Here is a 20,464-nt window from a genome sequence, read left to right as displayed (position 1 = left end):
AATCCCTGGTAGGGGGTGTGCAGGAGGCAGCTATTAATGTTTCTTTCTCACTGCTGTTTTTTATCTCTCTCTCCTTCTCCCTTCCTCTCTCTTAAAAATCAATAAAAATAATAAATAAATGAATGGAAGTACATCAAACTTAATGTTTCTGCACAGAAAAAGAAACCATCAACAAAACAAAAATGAACCAATCAAATAGAAAAAGATTTGCAAGCGATACTTCTGACAGGGAGCTAATATCCAAAATACATAAAGAAATCATACAACTCAACTACCAAAAAAAAATCCAATTAAAAAATGGGTAGAGAACCTGAATAAATAAGTTTCCAAAGAGGACAGGAGATACATGAAAAGATGCTCAAGAGAAATAGTTATAAGAGAAATACAAACCAAAAAAATCTGAGACACCACCTAATAGCTGTTAGAAAGGCTATTATCAATAAGACAAGAAATGACAGTCCAGCCAGTGTGGCTCAGTGGACTGAGAATTGTCCCATGGACTGAGAGGTCCTGATTCAATTCCTGATTAGGGCATATGCCCAGGTTGGGGTTCGATTCCCAGCAGGGGGTGTGCAGGAGGCAGCCGATTGAAGTTTCTCTCTCATATCAATGTTTCTATCTCTCTCTCTAAAAAAAAAAAATCAATAAAAACATTAAAAAAAAAGATATAACAAATGTTGGAGAGGATGTGGAGAAAAAGGACCCCTTGTACACTGCTGGTGGGAATGTAAATTCATACAGCCACCACAGAACACAGTATGGAGGTGCCTTTAAAAATTAAAAATAGAACCCTGGCCAGTTTGGCTCAGCAGTTAGAGCATCGGCCCGCAGACCAATGAGTCACAGGTTCGATTCCAGCCAGGGGCATGTACCTCGGTTGCATTCCACCCCCAGCTCTGCTCAGGTCGTGCGGGAGGCAGACAGTCAGTGTGACTTTATCACATCGATGTTTCTCTGTGTGTCTCTCTCTCCTCCCTCCCACTCTATCCTCCACTCTATCTGATGCTAAATGGAAAAGTATCCTGGGGCGAGGAATAAAAAAAAAAAAAAAAATGGAGCAAACAAATGACCCAGCAACCACTCTTCTGTGCATCTACCTGAATAATTTAAAAATACTTATTCATAAATATACATGTATCCTTATGTTCACTGCAACATTATTCACGGTGGCCAAGACATGGAAACAACCGAAGAGTCCTTCAACAGATGACTGACAAAAAAAATGACTTGGTACCTATATACAATGAAATACTACTCAGCCATATAAGATAAAATACCACCATTTGAGACAACATGGATGGATCTTGAAAGTATTATTCTAAGTAAAATAAGTCAATGAAAAAGAACTTAGACTTTTTTTTTTTAATCCTCACCCGAGGATATTTTTACATTTATCTTCAGACAGAGTGGGAGAGAGGGAGGGGGGAGAAAGAGAGAAACATAATGTGAGAGAGACACACCAACTGGCTGCCACCCACATGAACCCAACTGGGGCCGGGGACTAATTGCAACCGAGGTATGTGCCCTTGGCCAGAATCAAACCCAGGACTCCCTGGGCCGCAGGTCGACACTCTAACTGCTAAGCCAAACTGGCCAGGGCAAACTTTTACTTATTATCAATTTAACTCTGAGATATCCATTTAATCTCCCAGAACATCTGTTTTCCCAAGTACTTCAGGACTGCTGCATGAAATGGATCGCATTACAGACTCTGACTAGATTGTGGAAGATTTTGAGTGTGCATCAACACGTGCAGAATTTATTTTATTTTATTTATTTATTTTTTGGTACATGCCCTTAGCGGAAACTGAACCCGGGACTCTGGTCCGCAGGCCAACAACGCTCCAACCGCTGAGCCAAACCGGCCAGGGCAACACGTGCAGAATTTAAACAAAGAAAAATACTTGCCTACTTGCACAGAACGACAAATGTTATGGCATAATAAAAATCTGTTTTAGAATTATTAACACCATACTACTGAATGGACTGATAAAAAGAAACAGACCAAGGGCAGAAGAGGCTATTATGATAAACCAGAACTAAAACCGTAAGAGTCAAATTAGAAGAGGAAAGAAAAACAGAGTGATGAAGGAAAAATACTGCCAAAAGCATTTTGAAGATGGGAAGGATCTCTGAAATTATCAATTCCATCACCACCTTCCTATAAATATGGAAATTGAGGCTCAGAGAAGTCACAAAATTATAAGTTAGTAGTGAGAGCACAGTAAAAATCTGCATCCAGTATTAATATAGCTCAATCCTCTTTCAATAACACAATGATGCCCTGGCCGGTTTGGCTCAGCGGTTAGAGCATCGGCCCACAGACTAGAGGGTACCGGGTTTGGTTCCCACTAAGGGCACATACCTCGGTTGCAGTTTGTCCCTGGCCATGGTTGGGGTAGTGTGGGTGGCAACCACTCGATGTGTCTCTCTCATATCGATGTTTCTCTCTCTCTCCCTTCTACTCTATCTGAAGATAAATGCAAGAATGGCCTCAGGTGAGGATAAAAAAATAACACTTTCAATCAACAAGTTTTAACTAAATGAAAATAAAGTGGGGAGAAAAAGGTCAAGAGTGTTATCAAGACTTCAAGTATTTCAAATATAAGCAAACAATGATGCCACCAAGTGAACTGATTTAATCAAATGGGAGATTTGATCTATGAAGTAAAATGTTTGATTTTGGACATGTTAAATTTGATGTAACATATTCCTCCTTGGAATTGCAGCTCATGTATTTTTCTACGAGATCCTCATTGACAAATCATATAAGAACCCCAACTTTTACCTCCCTCATCAATTTATTAACAATGGAGATACTGAAAAGTATTTTGAAAGAACGGTATCACATGCAAGATCACAGTACATCACCAAAGAAAAATAATGGGTGAAAAGGTAAGAAAGAATGGGAGTAACAGTATAAATTTCCATAAAATGTGTCTTAACAATATAAGAATTTATAGCATACTTAAGATTTTATTTTTTAATCCTCATCCAAGGATATTTTTCCATTTATTTTCAAATAGAGAGAGAGAGCGCGCGCGCTCACACAAGCGAGAAACATCTACTGGTTGCCTCCTGCACTACCCCAATCAGGGCTGAGGACTGTGCCCTTGACCAGAATCGAACCTGCCACTCATTGGTTCCCGGGCCGACGCTCTAACCACTTAGCAAACTGGCCAGGGCATCATACTGTTGATTTTAAAACAAATCTCATTCTCCTTGGTAATTTTATTTAACAACATTTTTTAAAAACCACCTTCATTAGAGCAATAGTTGTCTTTTTACCTAAGCTGACTTTAATTCTTCCATTTATGTACTCTTTACTTTGTTTCAAGTAACAATTCTTCCCATTTGTCTTTTTATTACTTTCCTTACATTTACTTGAAGAGACTCAAGTAAAAGAAAACAGTGAAGGACAAAAAAATATGAAATATGATAATTTTGATACAGTAGAAAGACAGCAAGGAATATAAAAAAGATAGTAATATTAATAAAGTACTAAAAGGAATACATACTAACTGGAGAAAAAGTGAAACAAAACTATGACACAGAAAGTACAAATCCCTGGCCTAGCATCTGCATCCTTCCATATACACTCCAATGCCAATGCTATTCTCTAAAACACAATAATCTCTATACTTTAATCTACACTTTTTTTTGTTTGTTAATCCTCAGCCAAGGACATGTTTTCCATTGAGTTTTAAACACTGGATGGCACTGGAGGGGGCAGAGAAAGAAACATCGATTGGCTGCCTCCCACACGTGCCCTGACTGGGGCCAGGACCCAACCTGCAACCCAGGTATGTGCCCTTGATCTGGAATTGAACCCTCAACCCTTCAGTACATAGGCTGATGCTCTATCTACTGAGTTACACTGGCCAGGGCGTATCTTCACTTCTTGAATCCTCATACTTGTAAAATCTCTTTTCTATATAGGTTATTATTTTTTTTCTCTTTTTGATTTTAGAGAGGGAGGGAGAGAAATACTGATGAGAGAGAACCTGAACTGGTTGCCTCCTGCATGCCCCCCACTGGGGATTTGGCCCACAACCCAGGCATGTGCCCTGATAGGGAATCAAACCAGTGACCTCCTCCTAGTGCATGGGTTGATGCTCAACCACTGAGCCACACCAGCCAGGCACTCAATGCTTGCTTTAAAACCCAGCCCAAGAACAACAGAAAGCCTAGTATAATGTGAGAAAAGCCTTGAAAGGAGTTTCAGCCATGCCGCTATGGTCTTAGAATAGAAATTAAGATTTTTCTTTCTAATTACAATCCTAATGCTCAAAACAAGTCAAACATGATGCATGAAGAGGAATGAGGCACCTATGCATGCAGACAGTAGTTCCTGCTTTTCTACCACTTCCCAAATTTTTAACTGCTCATTCTCAAGTGTATTTTCCAACCCAACTCCATTTCCCCTGGGTGGATAAAGAAAAATAAAGTTTTGTTTGCTTTTTTTAATCCTCACCCGAGGACATTTTTCCATTTTTTTATTTAGAGCAAGAGGGAGAGAGAGGAAGAAAGAGAGAGACATTGACGTGAAAGAAACACATCGAGTGGCTGCCACCCGCACGACCCAACCAGGGCCAGGGACAAACATGCAACTGAGGTACATGCCCTTGGCGAAAACCGAATCCGGGACTCTCTGGACCGCAGGCCAATGCTCTAACTGCTGAGCCAAACCGGCCAGGCCTTCTATTTTTTATTAACATATGTATCTTTTTAATATAGCAGGGAAAACCTCGTACACTGTTGGTGGAATGAAGATTGGTGTAGCCACTGTAGAAAACTGTATGGAGTTTCCTCAAAAAATAAAAAATGGAATTGTCTTATGACCCAGCCAATTCCACCTCTGGGAATATATCCAAAGAAACCCAAAACACTACTTCGAAAGAACATATGCACCTCTTTGCTCACTGCAGCATTACTTACAATAGCCAAGATTTGGAAGCAGCGCAAGTACCCATCAGTGGATGAGTGGATAAAAGAGCTGTGGTACATCTACATAACAGAGTACTAACTACTTGGCCATGGAAAAGAAGGAAATCTTACTTTTGTGAAAGCATGGATGGATCTAGAGAGTATTATGCTAAGTGAAATAAGCCAGTCGTAGAACGACAAATACCACATGATTTCACTTATATGTGGAACCTAATAAACAAAATAAACAAAATAGAAAAGAACACAATAGGAAATGCTTTGTTATTCATTTCAAGCCCTGGATATGCAAAGATATATAGATAAAATTAAAATAAAAGGCCTTGCCATGGCCATTTTGGCTCAGCAGTTAGAGCGTTAGCCTGCGGACCAATGAGTTGCTGGTTCAATTCTGGTCAAGGGCATGTACCTTGGTTGGGCTTGGAGGCAGCCAGTCGATGCATCTCTTTCACATCAACTTACTTTCTTTCTTTCTCTCTCTCTCTCTCTCTCTCTCTCTCTTCCCCTCTCTCCCTCCCTCCCTATCTGAGGGTAAATAGAAAAATATCCTTAGGTGAGGATTAAAAATAAATAAGTAAATAAATAAAATAAAAGGCCTGGCCTCACAAAGATTATACTATCTGAGGGGAGAGAGAGAGAGAGAGAGAGACAGACAGACAGACAGACAGACAGACACATACATAAACAAAATAAAGTAACAAGTGCCTATTCAGTTATTATGAAGAGCAGGTGCTACACTGGGTTTCAGAGGCTAAAAACTGATGTAGGCTCTGATGATTATGTGCAGTAAGCCAGACAGGAGTTACATCTGTAGAGAAGATAGTGTATTCCAGGCAGAGATAAAGAGGTAGGCAAAAATGAGAAACGTGTTGGGGAAGGAAAGTAGTGAGACAACAAGAAATATTTCAGTCTGATCAAAAGAGAGGACCAAACTGATTTATTCATTCAAGACAGAGGAAGACTGGGCTAAAGGTTTTAGATTTTTTTTTATCCTATATATAAAATAAGAAACCACCAAAAATTTCTATGGGGAAGCAAAATATGGTAAATTCATTCCCACTCAGGAATGACATGCTTCTTTTAACATTTAGACCTCTTTAAATAACATTTTTATTTTTTTTTCTTTATTGATTTGAGAGGAAGGGAGAGGGAGAGAGAGAAAAACATCGATGAGAGAGAACATTGACTGGCTGCCTCCAGCATGCCCTCCACTAGGGATTTGGCCCACAACCTGGGCATGTGCCCTGACCAGGAATCAAACCAGCAACCTCTTGATGCATGGGTTGACGCTCAACCACTGAGCCACACAAGCTGGGCTCTTTATATAACATTTTATCACAAGTTCTCTCCAACCACCCTGTTAAGGTAGCTGCTTGCCCACTGTCTCAAACAATCTAAATTACCCAGCCATGCTTTTTTGTCATAACTAAATTCACATTATTTTTTCTCACACTTGGTTGTATATCTCTCACATCCTTGGACTGAGAGGTCCCAGTTCGATGCCCGGTCAGGGCACATGCCTGGGTTGCAGGCTCGATCCCCAGTAGGGGGTGCAGGGGCAGCCGATTGATGTTTCTCTCACATCAATGTTTCTTTTTTTTTTTTTATCATCCTCACCCGAGGACATATTTCCATTCTTTGTTCAGATAGAGTGGGAGGGAGAGAGAGGAACAGAGAGAGAGAAACATCGATGTGAAAGGGACACATCGAGTGGTCGCCACCCGCACAACCAACCAGGGCAGGGGAGAAACTGCAACCGAGGTACGTGCCCTTAGCGGGAACCGAACCCGGGTCTTTCCGGACCGCAGGCCGATGCTCTAACCGCTGAGCCAAACCGGCCAGGGCCACATCAATGTTTCTATCTCTCTACAATAATCAATAAAAACATTTAAAAAAATAAAGAAAAAAAAAGAATGTAAGCTCCCATCACTAACACAGAAACCTGTGTCCATTTCTGTATTCCCAGCATAGCACATGGGACAAGCATTCATTCATCATATTTCCTTGAGAAGTACTTGAGTGAATGAATGAATGAATGCTGATAGCACCAATCAGCACCGCTCCCAGACAAATGAAAAAATAAATCATTTCTTGAAGGGCAATTTTTTTGTTCATTTTTACTGTGAATTCTCTTTACTTTCTCCATCCAACCCTCATTAAATTAACATTTCTCTCACCCTTTTCTATTTCTTCCTGTTTAATTCCAGTATTACTTAAATTTAATTACTCCAAATACTATTAAACTAACAGTATAAAAACCTATCTAAATTTGGCAAATTTACAAATTATATTATCTAAGTATATCAACATATATATCTATATTTTTTATGTTACAGACCTAAAAATGTCTATGGGATGGTATATAATTCAATATGTTTTATTCTATATAGAGCAAAGTAAAACACCAAATGTTTTTTAAAGTTCCCTTAATGAGTAAAAATCATTAAACTAGAGAGGATTATACTAGGTCATTTGGTCTTGTCACCTACACATCAGAGACGAACTCATCACCCTAAAAAAATTTCCAGTCACAGAGAATCCATGTTTGTACAATAAAAATATTTGTTTCAAGTTTTCATTTATTACCATGTGCTTGCTCTTCCCTGTGGTCATTATCTACATCTCCAATAGATGCATTTGTAACTCCAATCTCCCTTTTCAATGAATAACCTTAGAGAACACACTAGTTTCTTCAGACTTGTTAAAATACAGTTTACAAAACTGTACATTTCCCTATAAAAGATCTGAAGCATTCAGAGAATACTAAAAGGGTGACTCTTGATTCTCAGGTAACAAATACTTACTGAAAATCATAAAAACAAATGTGACAGTGAAATATGTTAACCAACTACCAAACTATGAGAAGCAATCTACTTCAACAATGACTTCCAGACCTCATTCTACTTGCCTGGGAATAAGTTGGTCTTTGCTGCTCTATATTATTTCAAGAGTCATCGTAAATGATAGGACCAAGATTTTTTTAAGTGTTTTTATTGATTATGGGGGAGGGGGGGCATTGATGAGAAACATCTATCAGCTGCCTCCTGCACACCCTCTAATGGGCATTGAGCCCACCACCAGGGCACGTGCCCTGACTGGAAATCAACCAGGACCGAATGGGTCAAGATTTTTAAAAAAAATTTTTTTAGAGAGAGAAACATCTATGTGAGAGTTAAACATCAATCAGGTGTCTCCTGCACACTCCCTGCTGGGGATCGAGCCTGAAACTGGGGCATGTGCCCTGACCAGGAATTGAACCGGGACCTCTTAGTCCACGGGACAATGCTCAATCCACTGAGCCACAATGGCTGGGCTTAAGGGGTTATTATTATCTTTTCTTTATTGATTTGAGAGAGAGGAAAGGAGAAAGACATATGAGAGAAAGAACATCGACTGACAGCCTCCTGCATGCCCCACACTGGGGATTGGACCCACAACCTGGGCATGTGCTGAGACCCAGAATCGAACGAGTGACCACTTGGTGCATGGGTCAATGCTCAACCAGTGAGCCACACCAGCCGGGTTTAAAGGGTTGTCTTTAATCCTCACTCAAGAATATTTTTTTCATTGATTTTTTTAGACAGAGTGGAGGGGAGCGAAGGAGGGAGAGAGAGAAACATTAATGTGAGAGATACTCCTACACAACACTGACAGGGGCTGGGGATGAACAAGGTTCATGCCCTTAACCAGGAATCGAACCCCCAACTCTTTGGTCCATGGGCCGATGCTCTAACCACTGAGCAAAACTGGCCAGGGCAAAGATTTAATATTTACTTCTAGAAACAAACAAAAGAATGAAAAGAACATAAGTGATTACAAATGAAATAAGGTAGCTATGTTTAAAATATTTACTGAAGTTGATGTGTGGGTACACAAAGGTCATTATACAATTTCTCACTTTTATTTACAGTTGAAATTTTCTGTTGAAGAAGTTAAAAAAGATTCTTCCCTCAGACTGACTCTTTAATAATAAAATATATTATAGAATACTATATTATGGAATAAAAATTTTAAATAAAATTAATTTGTATTCGACTTATAAAGAATGGACAATCAGCACTACAGTTCATCATATCTATATGCATATATATTTTTATTTAACCATTAAGCCAAGTAATAAACAAATATGCTGATCAACACAAGATTCTAAAATTCATGGTCTCTGGGACACCTTAAAAAAAAAAAAAAAAAAAAATCACCCATCTACGTCTGAAGTATACTAAGTCATCGTAAGTATATAAAATGAATGATAGCAAGAATGTCCAGAATGATAGAAAAAGGTTATTTCAGAAGAGCATATATGTACCCCAAGCTAACAGTTCAGGGCATTAATGTACCAATTTCCCAACAATGCTCCAAACTATATTCAGGAGTTGGTGTTTCAAGTTTAACAGTAGTTTTAATTATTCACTGGGAAGCTTTTATTGCACCTCTGATTTTCTAGGCATTAAATGTGATTTTAATTTAGGCAATCTCTAGAAATATTTGTTAAATAAATACATATTTTTGTAAAAGACTGAGAAGAATAAAATACAAATAGCAAAACTGCTTAATATAAGAACATAATACATTTCAAAAGCCAAATCTTATAAAACCTGGGTTAACTGGTATTATGCAGATTGGGAAACTCCAGAAATTGGTTCTGATATCAATATTTTTTTTAAAAATCATTCCGGTGATTTGGGGTAATGTAGCCCTGGCCAGTGCGGCTCAGTTTTGGAGGGTCATCCCATAAACCAAAAGGTTGTGGGGTTAAGTTCCCAGTCAGTGCACATGCCTAGGTTGCATGTACTAGAGGCAACCTGTCAATGTTTCTCTCTCTCAATGATGTTTCTCTCTCTATCTGTCCCTTCTTCTATCTCTAAAATCAATCAAAATATCCTCGGGTGAGGATTAAAAAAACAAAGTGGCCCAAAACAAACTATTTCTGAGGAAGAGAAAGTTTAAAACATCTACAGACTAATTTTTTCACATCTGCTTGTGAAAACACTGCAGTCATAATTTGATAAGCAACTCAATAAAACAAAAATACTCTCCAGCTCCTTATCTGTTAAAAGGTAACACATTTCCCACTAACAGTGATCAATTTTTGAAACTCAAAGTTAGTTTTTGAAACAGATTTATTTATTGAGCATTCTACTTTTGGGTGGATCGATTATTCATTCAACACAATGGAGGGACACTGTTCTATATGCTGGGGATATAGCACTGAACAAAACAATGTCCCTGCCCTTATAATGAAACTTACATTCTAGTGGCTGGTTGAGAAAATTTTGTGCAGGTTTACTTCTTATCACTTATTCTGCTTCTCCATACTTTCATGGCTCTTTTACATATGTACTATCAAAGAGACTTCAGCAGTTTTAAAGTTCAGGTTTGAATGCACCCAAGTAACTGATTTTAGACCAGGCCTTAAAAGAAAGAGTTAGAGAAGCAATAAAGGAGTTTCAATTAGTAAAAATTGCACTTCAGATAAAACCCACAACCTATTAGGGCACCATAAAATGAACTCAATCAGAATTTTTGACAATAACTCTCATCCAATCACTTCAAAAAGGCAGATTAAATTTTACTTTATCCCTGTCCTTAAGTATTTCTCAATATCAGTTCTTTAAATTTAAATTCTATTTCTGAGCAGAATTTATGTATTTAAACAAAATTTCAAGAAAATTTTCTATATTTAAAATGTGAAAAATTCTACTTGAAATAGGAAAGACTGGCCTATGCCCATATCCTTAGTACATGCAAAGCCTCCAAGGACATTTCAAAAACACCTAAAAGTCACGACGCTAGGTAACTTTGTTATCTAAAAACACTAACAACAAAAAACATTTTTAAAAGTATTTAAATTACTCTGAGATTCCCATGTGGCATAATATACTGTGATTCTTTAATTAAGAGACATCTGGCTAGCACTTCTCTGAGCCTTAATTTTTTCCCACCTAGGAAATGACCTTATGCAAGAAGATATGATGAACTGTCAACACTAAAATTATACTATGATGAAGGCTATAATAAAATCAGTAGTGGCATTTCTGAACTTAGGCCAGGTACATTATGAGAGTATACATTCCCATCTCTGCAGATCTTAACTTCAAGCCCTTGTTACTATCTCTGCTTTAGATTTAATACCTTCTGTAAATTATTACTATCACATACCTTTTTCTCAGATCACTAGAAACCAAATGGGAAGATTAAAAAAAAAACAAAAAAAAAAAACACTTCAATATATACTTATCTTTCCTCAGGGAAGCTATGTACCAGAATTAATGTGCTGGGGGCAGGGGAGGACAACTCTGCTTTGGTGTTTTGTTTTGCCTAAATCTGAAGGAGGATGAACAGAACAGGGAGAAACCAAGTGTGCCAAGGGGAAGAAAGAACTAAAACAAGAAAATATTCTAGATGAATAGGAAAACAACCCAAGCCTTTGGAAAACAATAACTTCCTAAGTTATAAGAAATATTCATGCTCCTTATAAAAATCATAATCCAAAGATACACACACACACACACACACACACACACACAAATTGTTTTCTTTGCTCTACATTTTTCCTCCTCTGAATAATTAGCTAAAGAATTAGTTGTAACAGAGTATCAGATTAATCAAAGGTAAAATGTTACGGGGGCATTTTCATCAAACTGAATTCCAAAAATATTCCATACTAATAGTCAGTTGAGTACATTTTTAGAAATCACACTCTCCATCTCCAAGTGTTTGATATAAAGTTCAACCGCTTATAATGAATAAAGCCAGAGAATACATTTCTATGTATTCTTCTGCTAAATAATACAAAATATTGGTGAATCATATTCTGTTGGAAGTGACAGATCTGAGGAACAAGGTCATGAAAACTAAAGGGCATCCTTTAGTTATACAAGAAAGAAAAGGCATTATAAAAATCAACAGTTACAATTCCTTTCTTTGCATTCTTTATCTAATTATGTAAAGAAAAAAAAAGGAATAAACACCTTCAACATAAAGAAGTATGAACTGTGCCAGAAAAGCATTTGTTCTACCGAGGTGGGTTGTTAAAGAAGTTATAGCTCTGTAATTACAAACCATTTCTACATAGGATGAACTGTTACAAATAGCCCCTTTTAGTAATAAGGGTCATGGGAAAGTCACACTATAGATGGTTTTAAGTTCTCAAGGACACTACGCTAGGACAACTCTGGAATTTCACAAAGTCCTATATAGCCAATCCTTAAAACTGTTTAAATTCTGAAAGAGGTTCACAACTACTAAACCACATTCCTACATATGACAATATCTTCTATATTTCACTGACAAAAGGAAAACATTTCTTGTCCAGAGTTTCACTGGCAAGTGCCTTTAGGAGGGCTTTCCTTAGTAACTGTTTTTCATATAATCCAAGATATCAATTTTAAGCCTCATCCTTAAATTCTGCACTGGAAAAAAAGTTAAAAAATAAAAATAAATAAATAAATTCTGCACTGTGAGGAAAATGTTACCAATTAAGATAGTATTTTTCTTCCAACAACTTTGAGATGCATTATTTCAGAGATGTTAAATTTTGGAAAAACTGTGCATCTTATACATCCAACAGAAAGAATTTTATAAGAAAAGTCCAAGACCAACCACTCACCCTTTTTATTTAACATGATGAAGAACATTCCCTACAAAATAGAAAACATGTTGAATAAGACTACACCTCAGAAAATTTGGGTTTGGTCCCATTGTACTTTAAATCAATAGAACTGAATGATTTTGAATAAGTAGATCATATACCTCACAGAATTGTTTTAAGAAATAAATGAGCATAACTACAATATGTACACCTAAAATGTAAAGCACAACTGTGGTGTCACATTTTATTCATGCCATACTTGAAGAATATAATATGTCAAAGTCTTGCAATGGTTGGTCTTTATTAAAAAACAAACAAAAAAACCCCACAAAATTCTGCTACTTTGTTAATTTTGTTCTCAAAATTTAGTTGAAGTGATAATTGAGCCAGTAAATAAAATGGCTTTAACTGTTGATTTTAATAGTAAATGTGCAGAATCAAAGTATACTACAGATAATTATAGATTTTATAGATTTCTATTATAACACAGTACAAAATACTTTATGGAAATTCTGAAGAGTAGATACCAGGGTTAATTATCTGTCATAGCACCAACTCTAGTGCTCAGAAACTGGCTTTCATTGTGGTATTCTCCTTTTTAAAAAATTAGTATTATGCCCTGGCCGGTTTGGCTCAGCGGTTAGAGCGTCAGCCTGCGGTCCAGAGAGACCCGGGTTCGGTTCCCGCTAAGGGCGCATACCTTGGTTGCAGTTTGTCCCCGGCCCTGGTTGGGTCGTGTGGGTGGCAGCCACTCGATGTGTCGCTTTCATGTCGATGTTTCTCTCTCTCTCTCTCCCTCCCACTCTATCTGAACAAAATATCGAAGAATGTCCTCGGGTGAGGATAAAAAATAAAAAAAATAAAAAATTAGTATTATATACACATTTCTTTAATGTAAGCTCCCCTTTTTTTTTCATTTTAGCATAATACAATTTCAGTAATCTTTCCTACTGAAAAAAGAGGTGCTTCCTAGTTTATATGCCTCGATACCTATCTGTTTGGGCATTTAACTCTTTCTATCATGAATTAACCACTCATCTGGACATTTTTAAGGGAATTCATCACTTCTGAAAATCTAAGTCAGAAATCTATTCATTTCAGTCATTTCTGGCAAATGAGAAATAAAATCAACTAAATGTTCAGCCCCACTAGTCTTCCCCCACCATCAGATGCAGCCTGTTCAGGGAAGCTCTTGCAGTGAGTAAGTATTTCAAACAAATAAAAACCAAAGGGAATCAAATCCTTTGTCCCATTTAAATAAGTCCATCATCGCCCTGGCCGGCTTGGCTTAGCGGTTAGAGCATCAGCCTGCGGTCCAGGGAAACCGGGGTTCGGTTCCCGCTAAGGGCATGTACCTCGGTTGCAATTTGTCCCCGGCCCTGGTTGGGTTGTGTGGGTGGCAACCACTCGATGTGTCCCTTTCAGGGTGATGTTTCTCTCTCTCCCCGACTCTATCTGAACAAAAAATGGATCCTCGGGTGAGGATAAAAATAAATAAATGGATCCAAAGTCTTTCTCATTTAAATAAATAAATAAATAAATAAATAAGTTCATCATCATGTGGATTGTCTTCGAAATTAAAATGATGATACTCTAAGATCTACCAACATCATTACACATAGAACCTAAATTAAGTAACTGAGTCAGCAATATAAATGAAGTTTAAGTGACAACACTAATTACAATTAAGCTATGTGAATTTATTTACTAATATATTTTCCCCACAATAATTTCCACAATATAAATATGCACAAATTTTAATAAAAATATATGGTGTTTTGTATAAAAGTCTACTCTGCTCAAGAGTAAAGAAAACTAATAAAATCATTTGTATTATTTCTGAACTAAAATTGCAACTGCTATTTAACAAGTGTGTCTGCATTTTCAAAAAGAAATAATTTTTTAAAAACCTGCCCTGAGGAATGGAAAAAATTATAAACCAAAGCATAGTAATTAATTTTGTGAGAAATACCATTATTGCAAATTAAATCACTAACCTAAATAAATACGGGATGAAAATCCCACCTTTAACAGCAGTATGTGTTTTTTTAAATCATGTATAATAATTCAACAAGGAATTAACTTTATTAAGTAGTAAAGTAAAAAAAGAAAAAACAAAAAGATTAAGAAAAAAAACTTTATCAAGTAGTTCAATTTTTAGAATGCAATTATCAAATAATAGATTTGATAAATACGTACAGTCCCAGAGAGGACATCATGGGGGCAACAGTTGAGAAGGTGACTCTTGCATACTCTGTCATCACTGAATTTGATTCGTTGACGAGTAGTATCTCCTGTAATATAGGAAAGTTAATAACATTCAAGGTTAGACATCTGGAAAATGTTTATTATCTGAAAGCCCTACTATCACTAGCTTTTAATGTGTGGCTAGACACACATTTATAAATCAGCTCAAGAGGGATTAGTTTTTTATATAATATCTTACAGAAAAACTATTTTAGACAACATGCAGTTGCAGTATGTGTACTGCACATGTAATTCAAATAGTCAAAGTGGGAAAGCAATGCATTCTGTTAAAGTAATTCAGAAAAGCATAGGATTTAGAGCAGGAATGGACCTTAACAATTATTGAGTCCAACTCCTTCACACTGCAGATGAGAAACTGTGGCCTGGAGAGGTTAAGCGACTTGCAGCAGACCCACTAGGAGAGTTCTATTGGTATACAATGTTCCCTACTTGATACTAAGCATTGATTTATTTTGTAATTATTTACATTAATTGAAAAACATAAAAAGTAATCTTGCAAACATTGCATACACACTGCGAATCCCCACTGAACCCCAGACGCCATTTCTTCCACTATTTTGTTCCAGCTGAAGTGTCTCCCTTTTGCTGCTGGGAGGAGTTAGAGAGGGTAGAATAACGTGTTTAAGAGCGTACAAACCTGGAAGAAGGACTTACACACCAGTCAAACAAAGGCACATTGCCTAAATGAAAAGTTAACTGTAATGCCTCCAAAGGTCCCACACCTCCAAGTTTTATGTAGCCTGTGCTATATATGGCCTAACTGGGTACATTTAAATTTACTCTGTCTTCATATAACACAATACAACTCCTAAGCAACAGAAGCATCCAACCTACTAATGATGCCTATCCACTAAAAAGTTTACAGATTCTAAGAAAAAAATGGTAACTAACTCTAATAACAAAATATAGATGACAGTTACTTTTTTTTTTTTTTGCTTAGAATCTATTTGGGGGGAAAAAAGAAAAAAACTCTTAATGACGATTCCTTTATGTAGAGTGATAGCCCTAAAAAATGTAGTGCTTTTATTTTAGCCTTAAATTGATATCATCATTGATGAATGAAAACCTACTGGTGAATTACTGAAGCGAGAACTGTTGGTACCAAAATAGATTGTAAATACTGCTGTACTTCACATGATGCCTGGAGCACTCCAGAAACTTTCACCTAGGAAGTAATCCAAATATTTGAATTTCTATTTTTTCACATGTGAATTACAAAAAAGGTTAAAACATTACCCCTTTTACATGGTTTTATTTTGAAGAGCTTAACTCAAAGTCAACTAAACACTATCATTTTTAGGTGGGGTAAGATTTTGTTCAAATTGTTTTAATGTAGTCAAAAAGATTTAAAGAACGTTCTGATTTGTAACCAGGATATATTTTTAAGAACAGTAATTTAGAGCTAAAATAATAGCTTCAGAGCATTTCAACAATAGGTTTTCTAGAAGCTAGTCTCTAGTTAAAGTAGGTTATTTTTGACACCACAATTTGGGATAATTCATTTAGTGTTCACGCCTGCTACTATAATAAAGGTAATTTTGATGATCCTTTTTTCCTTTTAAACACAACTGCTTTTGTTCCACATTCATTAACACATCTGAAAAGTTAGCAATAACTCACGGCTCGGCGAATGCGGGGCCTTTCTGACACTCCCTTGCAGATTGAAGTAGGCAGGCATAGATACATTGAACCTTTACAAATAAAACAAGGGGCCAGATTGTTCAGTTTGTATAGAATAGACTCTGCCAGCAATTTCAATACAGCATCTAGAGTACACGTTGACTGTAAAGATTCTTGTATATGAAAACAAAAGTGAACAAAATCAGGGTGTTTTATTTTTTTAAATATTGACTTAACAAGTGTGTAACCCTAGAAAAGAATATGACCAACGATAGGTAAAAGTCCAAGGCTGGAGCTCTTGAAAGTGGTCGTTGGGCCAACTGGGGTTTTAAAAATGTTTTTTTAAAACGTATATTTCATTCAGACTTTAGTGAGGGACTTAAGCTCCTGTAAAAATGATACTATGATAGGCACACACCAGAATGGCAATGAATTAGAGGCTGTTTGCTTCTTGGCATATAAAAAAAGAAAGTTTTATTTTAAATCTGTACCCAAATTATGCTAAGAAATTTAAAGATGATGTGCGTATTTTTAAGCAGAGAAAAAAAGTATCTTCCATAACTAGGAGTCCCCCTGCTACAAGTATCTGAGCTTTTCAGTAATACAACAGCAGTATCTTTTCTGTGCTCTGTCAAACTAATGGCTCAAGACTATAAGCCAGGCCTTAGAATGAAATCAAAATTCACAGTTTTACCAATCAGACATTTCATCAAGTAGGGCGACTGTTTTTGCTTCAGAAATCACAACATTAAATCTAATGTTAAGACATGTGTGTCCTGAAGACACAGCTGTCAGATAAAATATAAACAATTCCAAATATCAATTTAGCAAACATCCCTGATGAGCTTTAAAAGAAATCAGTTTCTATAAATGCCAGAAAGTATATAAGATACCTTCTCACTGTATATAAATGGTTGCTCTATATACATTTGATAACTGTAGTAAACACAATATACACAGCTATCAAAAATCAGCCTATACTTTATAGAAACTTTTAAAACAATGAAATAAGAAAACCCCTAATAATTTGTGATACAGAAATACCCTGAGAGGGACTAACAACTGAGTATCTGCTTACTGGTATTTTTTAAGTTTTATACTTCAGAGAGAAAGAAAATAATTGTCTACATTACCATGTCCATGTAGCATTTAATAAATTTGGGCTTATGCCATGTTAGTATAATTTGACTAAACCAACAAAAAAATTTTAAATAAAAATACCGGTAAATTTGGTTTCTGTCAAGATATCTGGCCCAAACCATGTTTTTCAAAACTAGGTAAAACAGCGCCCATTTGAAAAAAAAAGGGGGGGGGGCAGGGGAATTACAGTCCAGAGGGAATATAAACCAAATCTTCTTATAATACAAGGAATTATTTCATACATTCAATGTACTTTATCTTTGTGTTTTTTGGGCATATATTCATATAAAAATAACCTAAATTAATAAAAACAATTGCCCTGTTACACTAACACTGGATGGAAATCATCGAATCAAACCCATGAGTGAACACATCCTCTGTGGTAAACAATGAGGTTACAAAGAGGCATAGAAGATAAGCTCTCCACCCTCAAGAAGCCCGTGATTTTGCTAGAAAAATAGGACATTCAAATGAAGTAGCAAGTAATAATACAATGTAGCATGATCCAAGTGCCAAATGGATGTTTCAAATAGTAGTACTTACAAATTCTAAGAGGAGAATGACCACCAAGGACTGGAAGGGTTAGAAAAGGCGTCATATAAGTAAGTACAAGCCAAAATTTGAAGGAAAGATAGGACTTAGACCAAAGGAGAAAAAAGAATATTCCAAACAGGAGTAGTATCTTTGACAAAGTTTATAGAGGTAGGAAGTTTTGAGGAATAGTAAGTAAATCATATTTGGCTTTGGCAAATGGCTTCATGTAGGGGAAACAGCAAAGTTGGAGCTAGAATATTTTACGGATAAAATCTGATTAATTCAATAATTTTTCCATTTTTTTCTTCAATCCAGATTTTGGGTGTAAACAAAGTAAAAAAAAAAAAATTAAAGTTAAAAAAGTAATGGGGCAAAGATTAGGCTAAGTTATTTGAGTTAACAACAACAAAATGTCCTACCCATAAAAACATGAATGTCTCTCTGCCCTATAACCTCCACAATAATTTATCACAGACTGTACATAACTACAATGTCAAGTTTTTAGAATTAGAAACTTGATTTAGAACTTTGGCAGGCAAAGTGTTCTTCATTTAAATGGAAGCATCAAATTTTCTATTTTTATTTTCTACCAAGCAGCTCACTGTAGAGTAACAACTCTCTTCATCTCTATCTTTTTATTTAACCCCTTCATGAGTTTCATGAATTATAACTTCTATTTGGGAACACCTGAATCACAGGTGTACAATAAAAACTGGAATGCATATTATTCCTCTCGAGGTCTTTCAGTAATGCAACAGAGCCTAAGGTGGTACTGAGGCAGTTTCACTCAGGGAATATGAACACTCTAAAAAAAAAAAAAGTCCTGTCCAAACTGTACTCAAATACTGCTATTCTCCAATTCCCTTCAATCGGTTGGGAGGGAAAATTTAAGCACACTATAAATCTCAACAACCATTTTATGGTCCTGCCTTTTCTGAAACTGACTTAGTATGAAACTATAGTAGTAACACTTAAAACCTCAGCCTAGATGGTATGCAACATCATTTTACATGGTGCATGCTATTTTCCCAATATCCACCCCCAGCCCTCTAGTGCCACCACCCTCTCCCACCCATACAAACAATAATTCAAATCAACTTTCACAGATTTAGGTGCTATTTTAAAAACATCAAAATTTTACTTTACCCATTCTCTCCGATGCTCCCTGTATTTTTTTAAGCTGTGAGTGGATGACCATGCTATGTGATCAACAACTGTGAAGGCTAAGCAAAAGTGAACTGAGTTTAGTATTATAATTTCAAAAGAACCTTAAAGTTTGTAATATTTGACATACATAATGGTATGCAGAAACCTTATTTTACTGCGTATTATCAGGCATTAATCGCAAGCAATTTATAAAAACAACTAATTAGTATTTCTTTTGTACAGAATTAGCTTAGAGCTTAGCTTAGGGAAAATAGGAGAAAACCCAACAGCACAGCACATAAAGCAAATAGACGCAACCCCTAGTTTATAAATGGGGGGAAGCCCTCCCATATTCTCCAATGTGCCAACCAAAGCTTTCCCCACAGGTATACTTGTTAGGGGCCATGTATCACTGTTGACTTGGGATACAATACGCACATTTCCTCTAAAATAAAATCCATACTCCTTCAGTGAAAGAAAAGCCAGAGCTAGAAAGAGAGGTATCTAACTAAAAGCTTGAAGTTTCTCATTTCCCTTTGCCCCTGAGTCCCCAAATGCAGAGAAGTGTTCCACCCTCTTATGAGCATTTCTTACAATAAGCTACTGATCCACATGAGGTGAGGACTACGTAAAGACCCATGGCCAATTTCTAGTCTGGTACAGGGCAGGGCAGAAGACCTGCCCTGTACTAGTAAACCCTTGTCTTCATGTGGAACCAAGGTAGAAGCAGGTGGCTACGACTGCACAGTGACTACTAAAGAACCAATTTGATCACTTTTACATCCTCCTCAAATTTCCTCACCAACTCTAACTTCACCCACCTACCTTTATTGTTCCTTTAGAATTCAACCTAAAATTCACTTATACGAACCCTTTTGTAATTAACCTAAAAAAAAAAAAAAATTACCCCATGTTCCCTTGTTAATACATTCATTGCATATTTATTTTTTATTAATAAATTAAATAAATTTAATTTATTGCATATTTGTACAAAGTATATGATTCATTAATAAAAGGACTCACTACCATGTCTTAACTTAAAATGATTATAAATGTTTTGAAAACAATGTAACTCAATACATGTCAAACTTTTCAGGAATATGTTTATTACGTAAGGAAAGGAAAGGAAGTGTACTCAGCCAAAGACGGCAGTGGGAAACACCAGTTATGGCATTCTCCCTTCCTAATGTAACAGCAAGTCACTTCTTCCTAATACAACTT

General features: G+C 36.5%; 1 protein-coding gene across 6 annotated transcripts in view; it reads right to left on the bottom strand.

Moving 5' to 3' along the window:
• Nucleotides 1-20,464, bottom strand: part of LOC118619544 (putative RNA-binding protein Luc7-like 2) — a 73,432-nt gene that overhangs the window by 42,509 nt on the left and 10,459 nt on the right. For 2 of the 6 annotated variants that reach the window (XM_036246152.1, XM_036246155.1), the window contains exon 2: nt 14,735-14,829. In XM_036246152.1, coding sequence (XP_036102045.1) covers nt 14,735-14,829 — 95 coding nt within the window. Of the gene's footprint in view, nt 1-10,192; nt 10,356-12,553; nt 12,585-14,734; nt 14,830-16,423; nt 16,495-19,243; nt 19,321-20,068; nt 20,113-20,464 lie in introns of those variants that run through there. The other 4 variants (XM_036246156.1, XM_036246154.1, XM_036246153.1 and 1 more) reach the window with 4 other exon arrangements.

The sequence above is a fragment of the Molossus molossus genome, unplaced genomic scaffold (genome assembly GCF_014108415.1).
Source record: "Molossus molossus isolate mMolMol1 unplaced genomic scaffold, mMolMol1.p scaffold_m16_p_7, whole genome shotgun sequence".
NCBI classification, from domain to species: Eukaryota; Metazoa; Chordata; class Mammalia; order Chiroptera; family Molossidae; genus Molossus; species Molossus molossus.
Note: the sequence above shows the minus strand (reverse complement) of the source record. Positions and strands in the feature narration are given on the sequence as shown.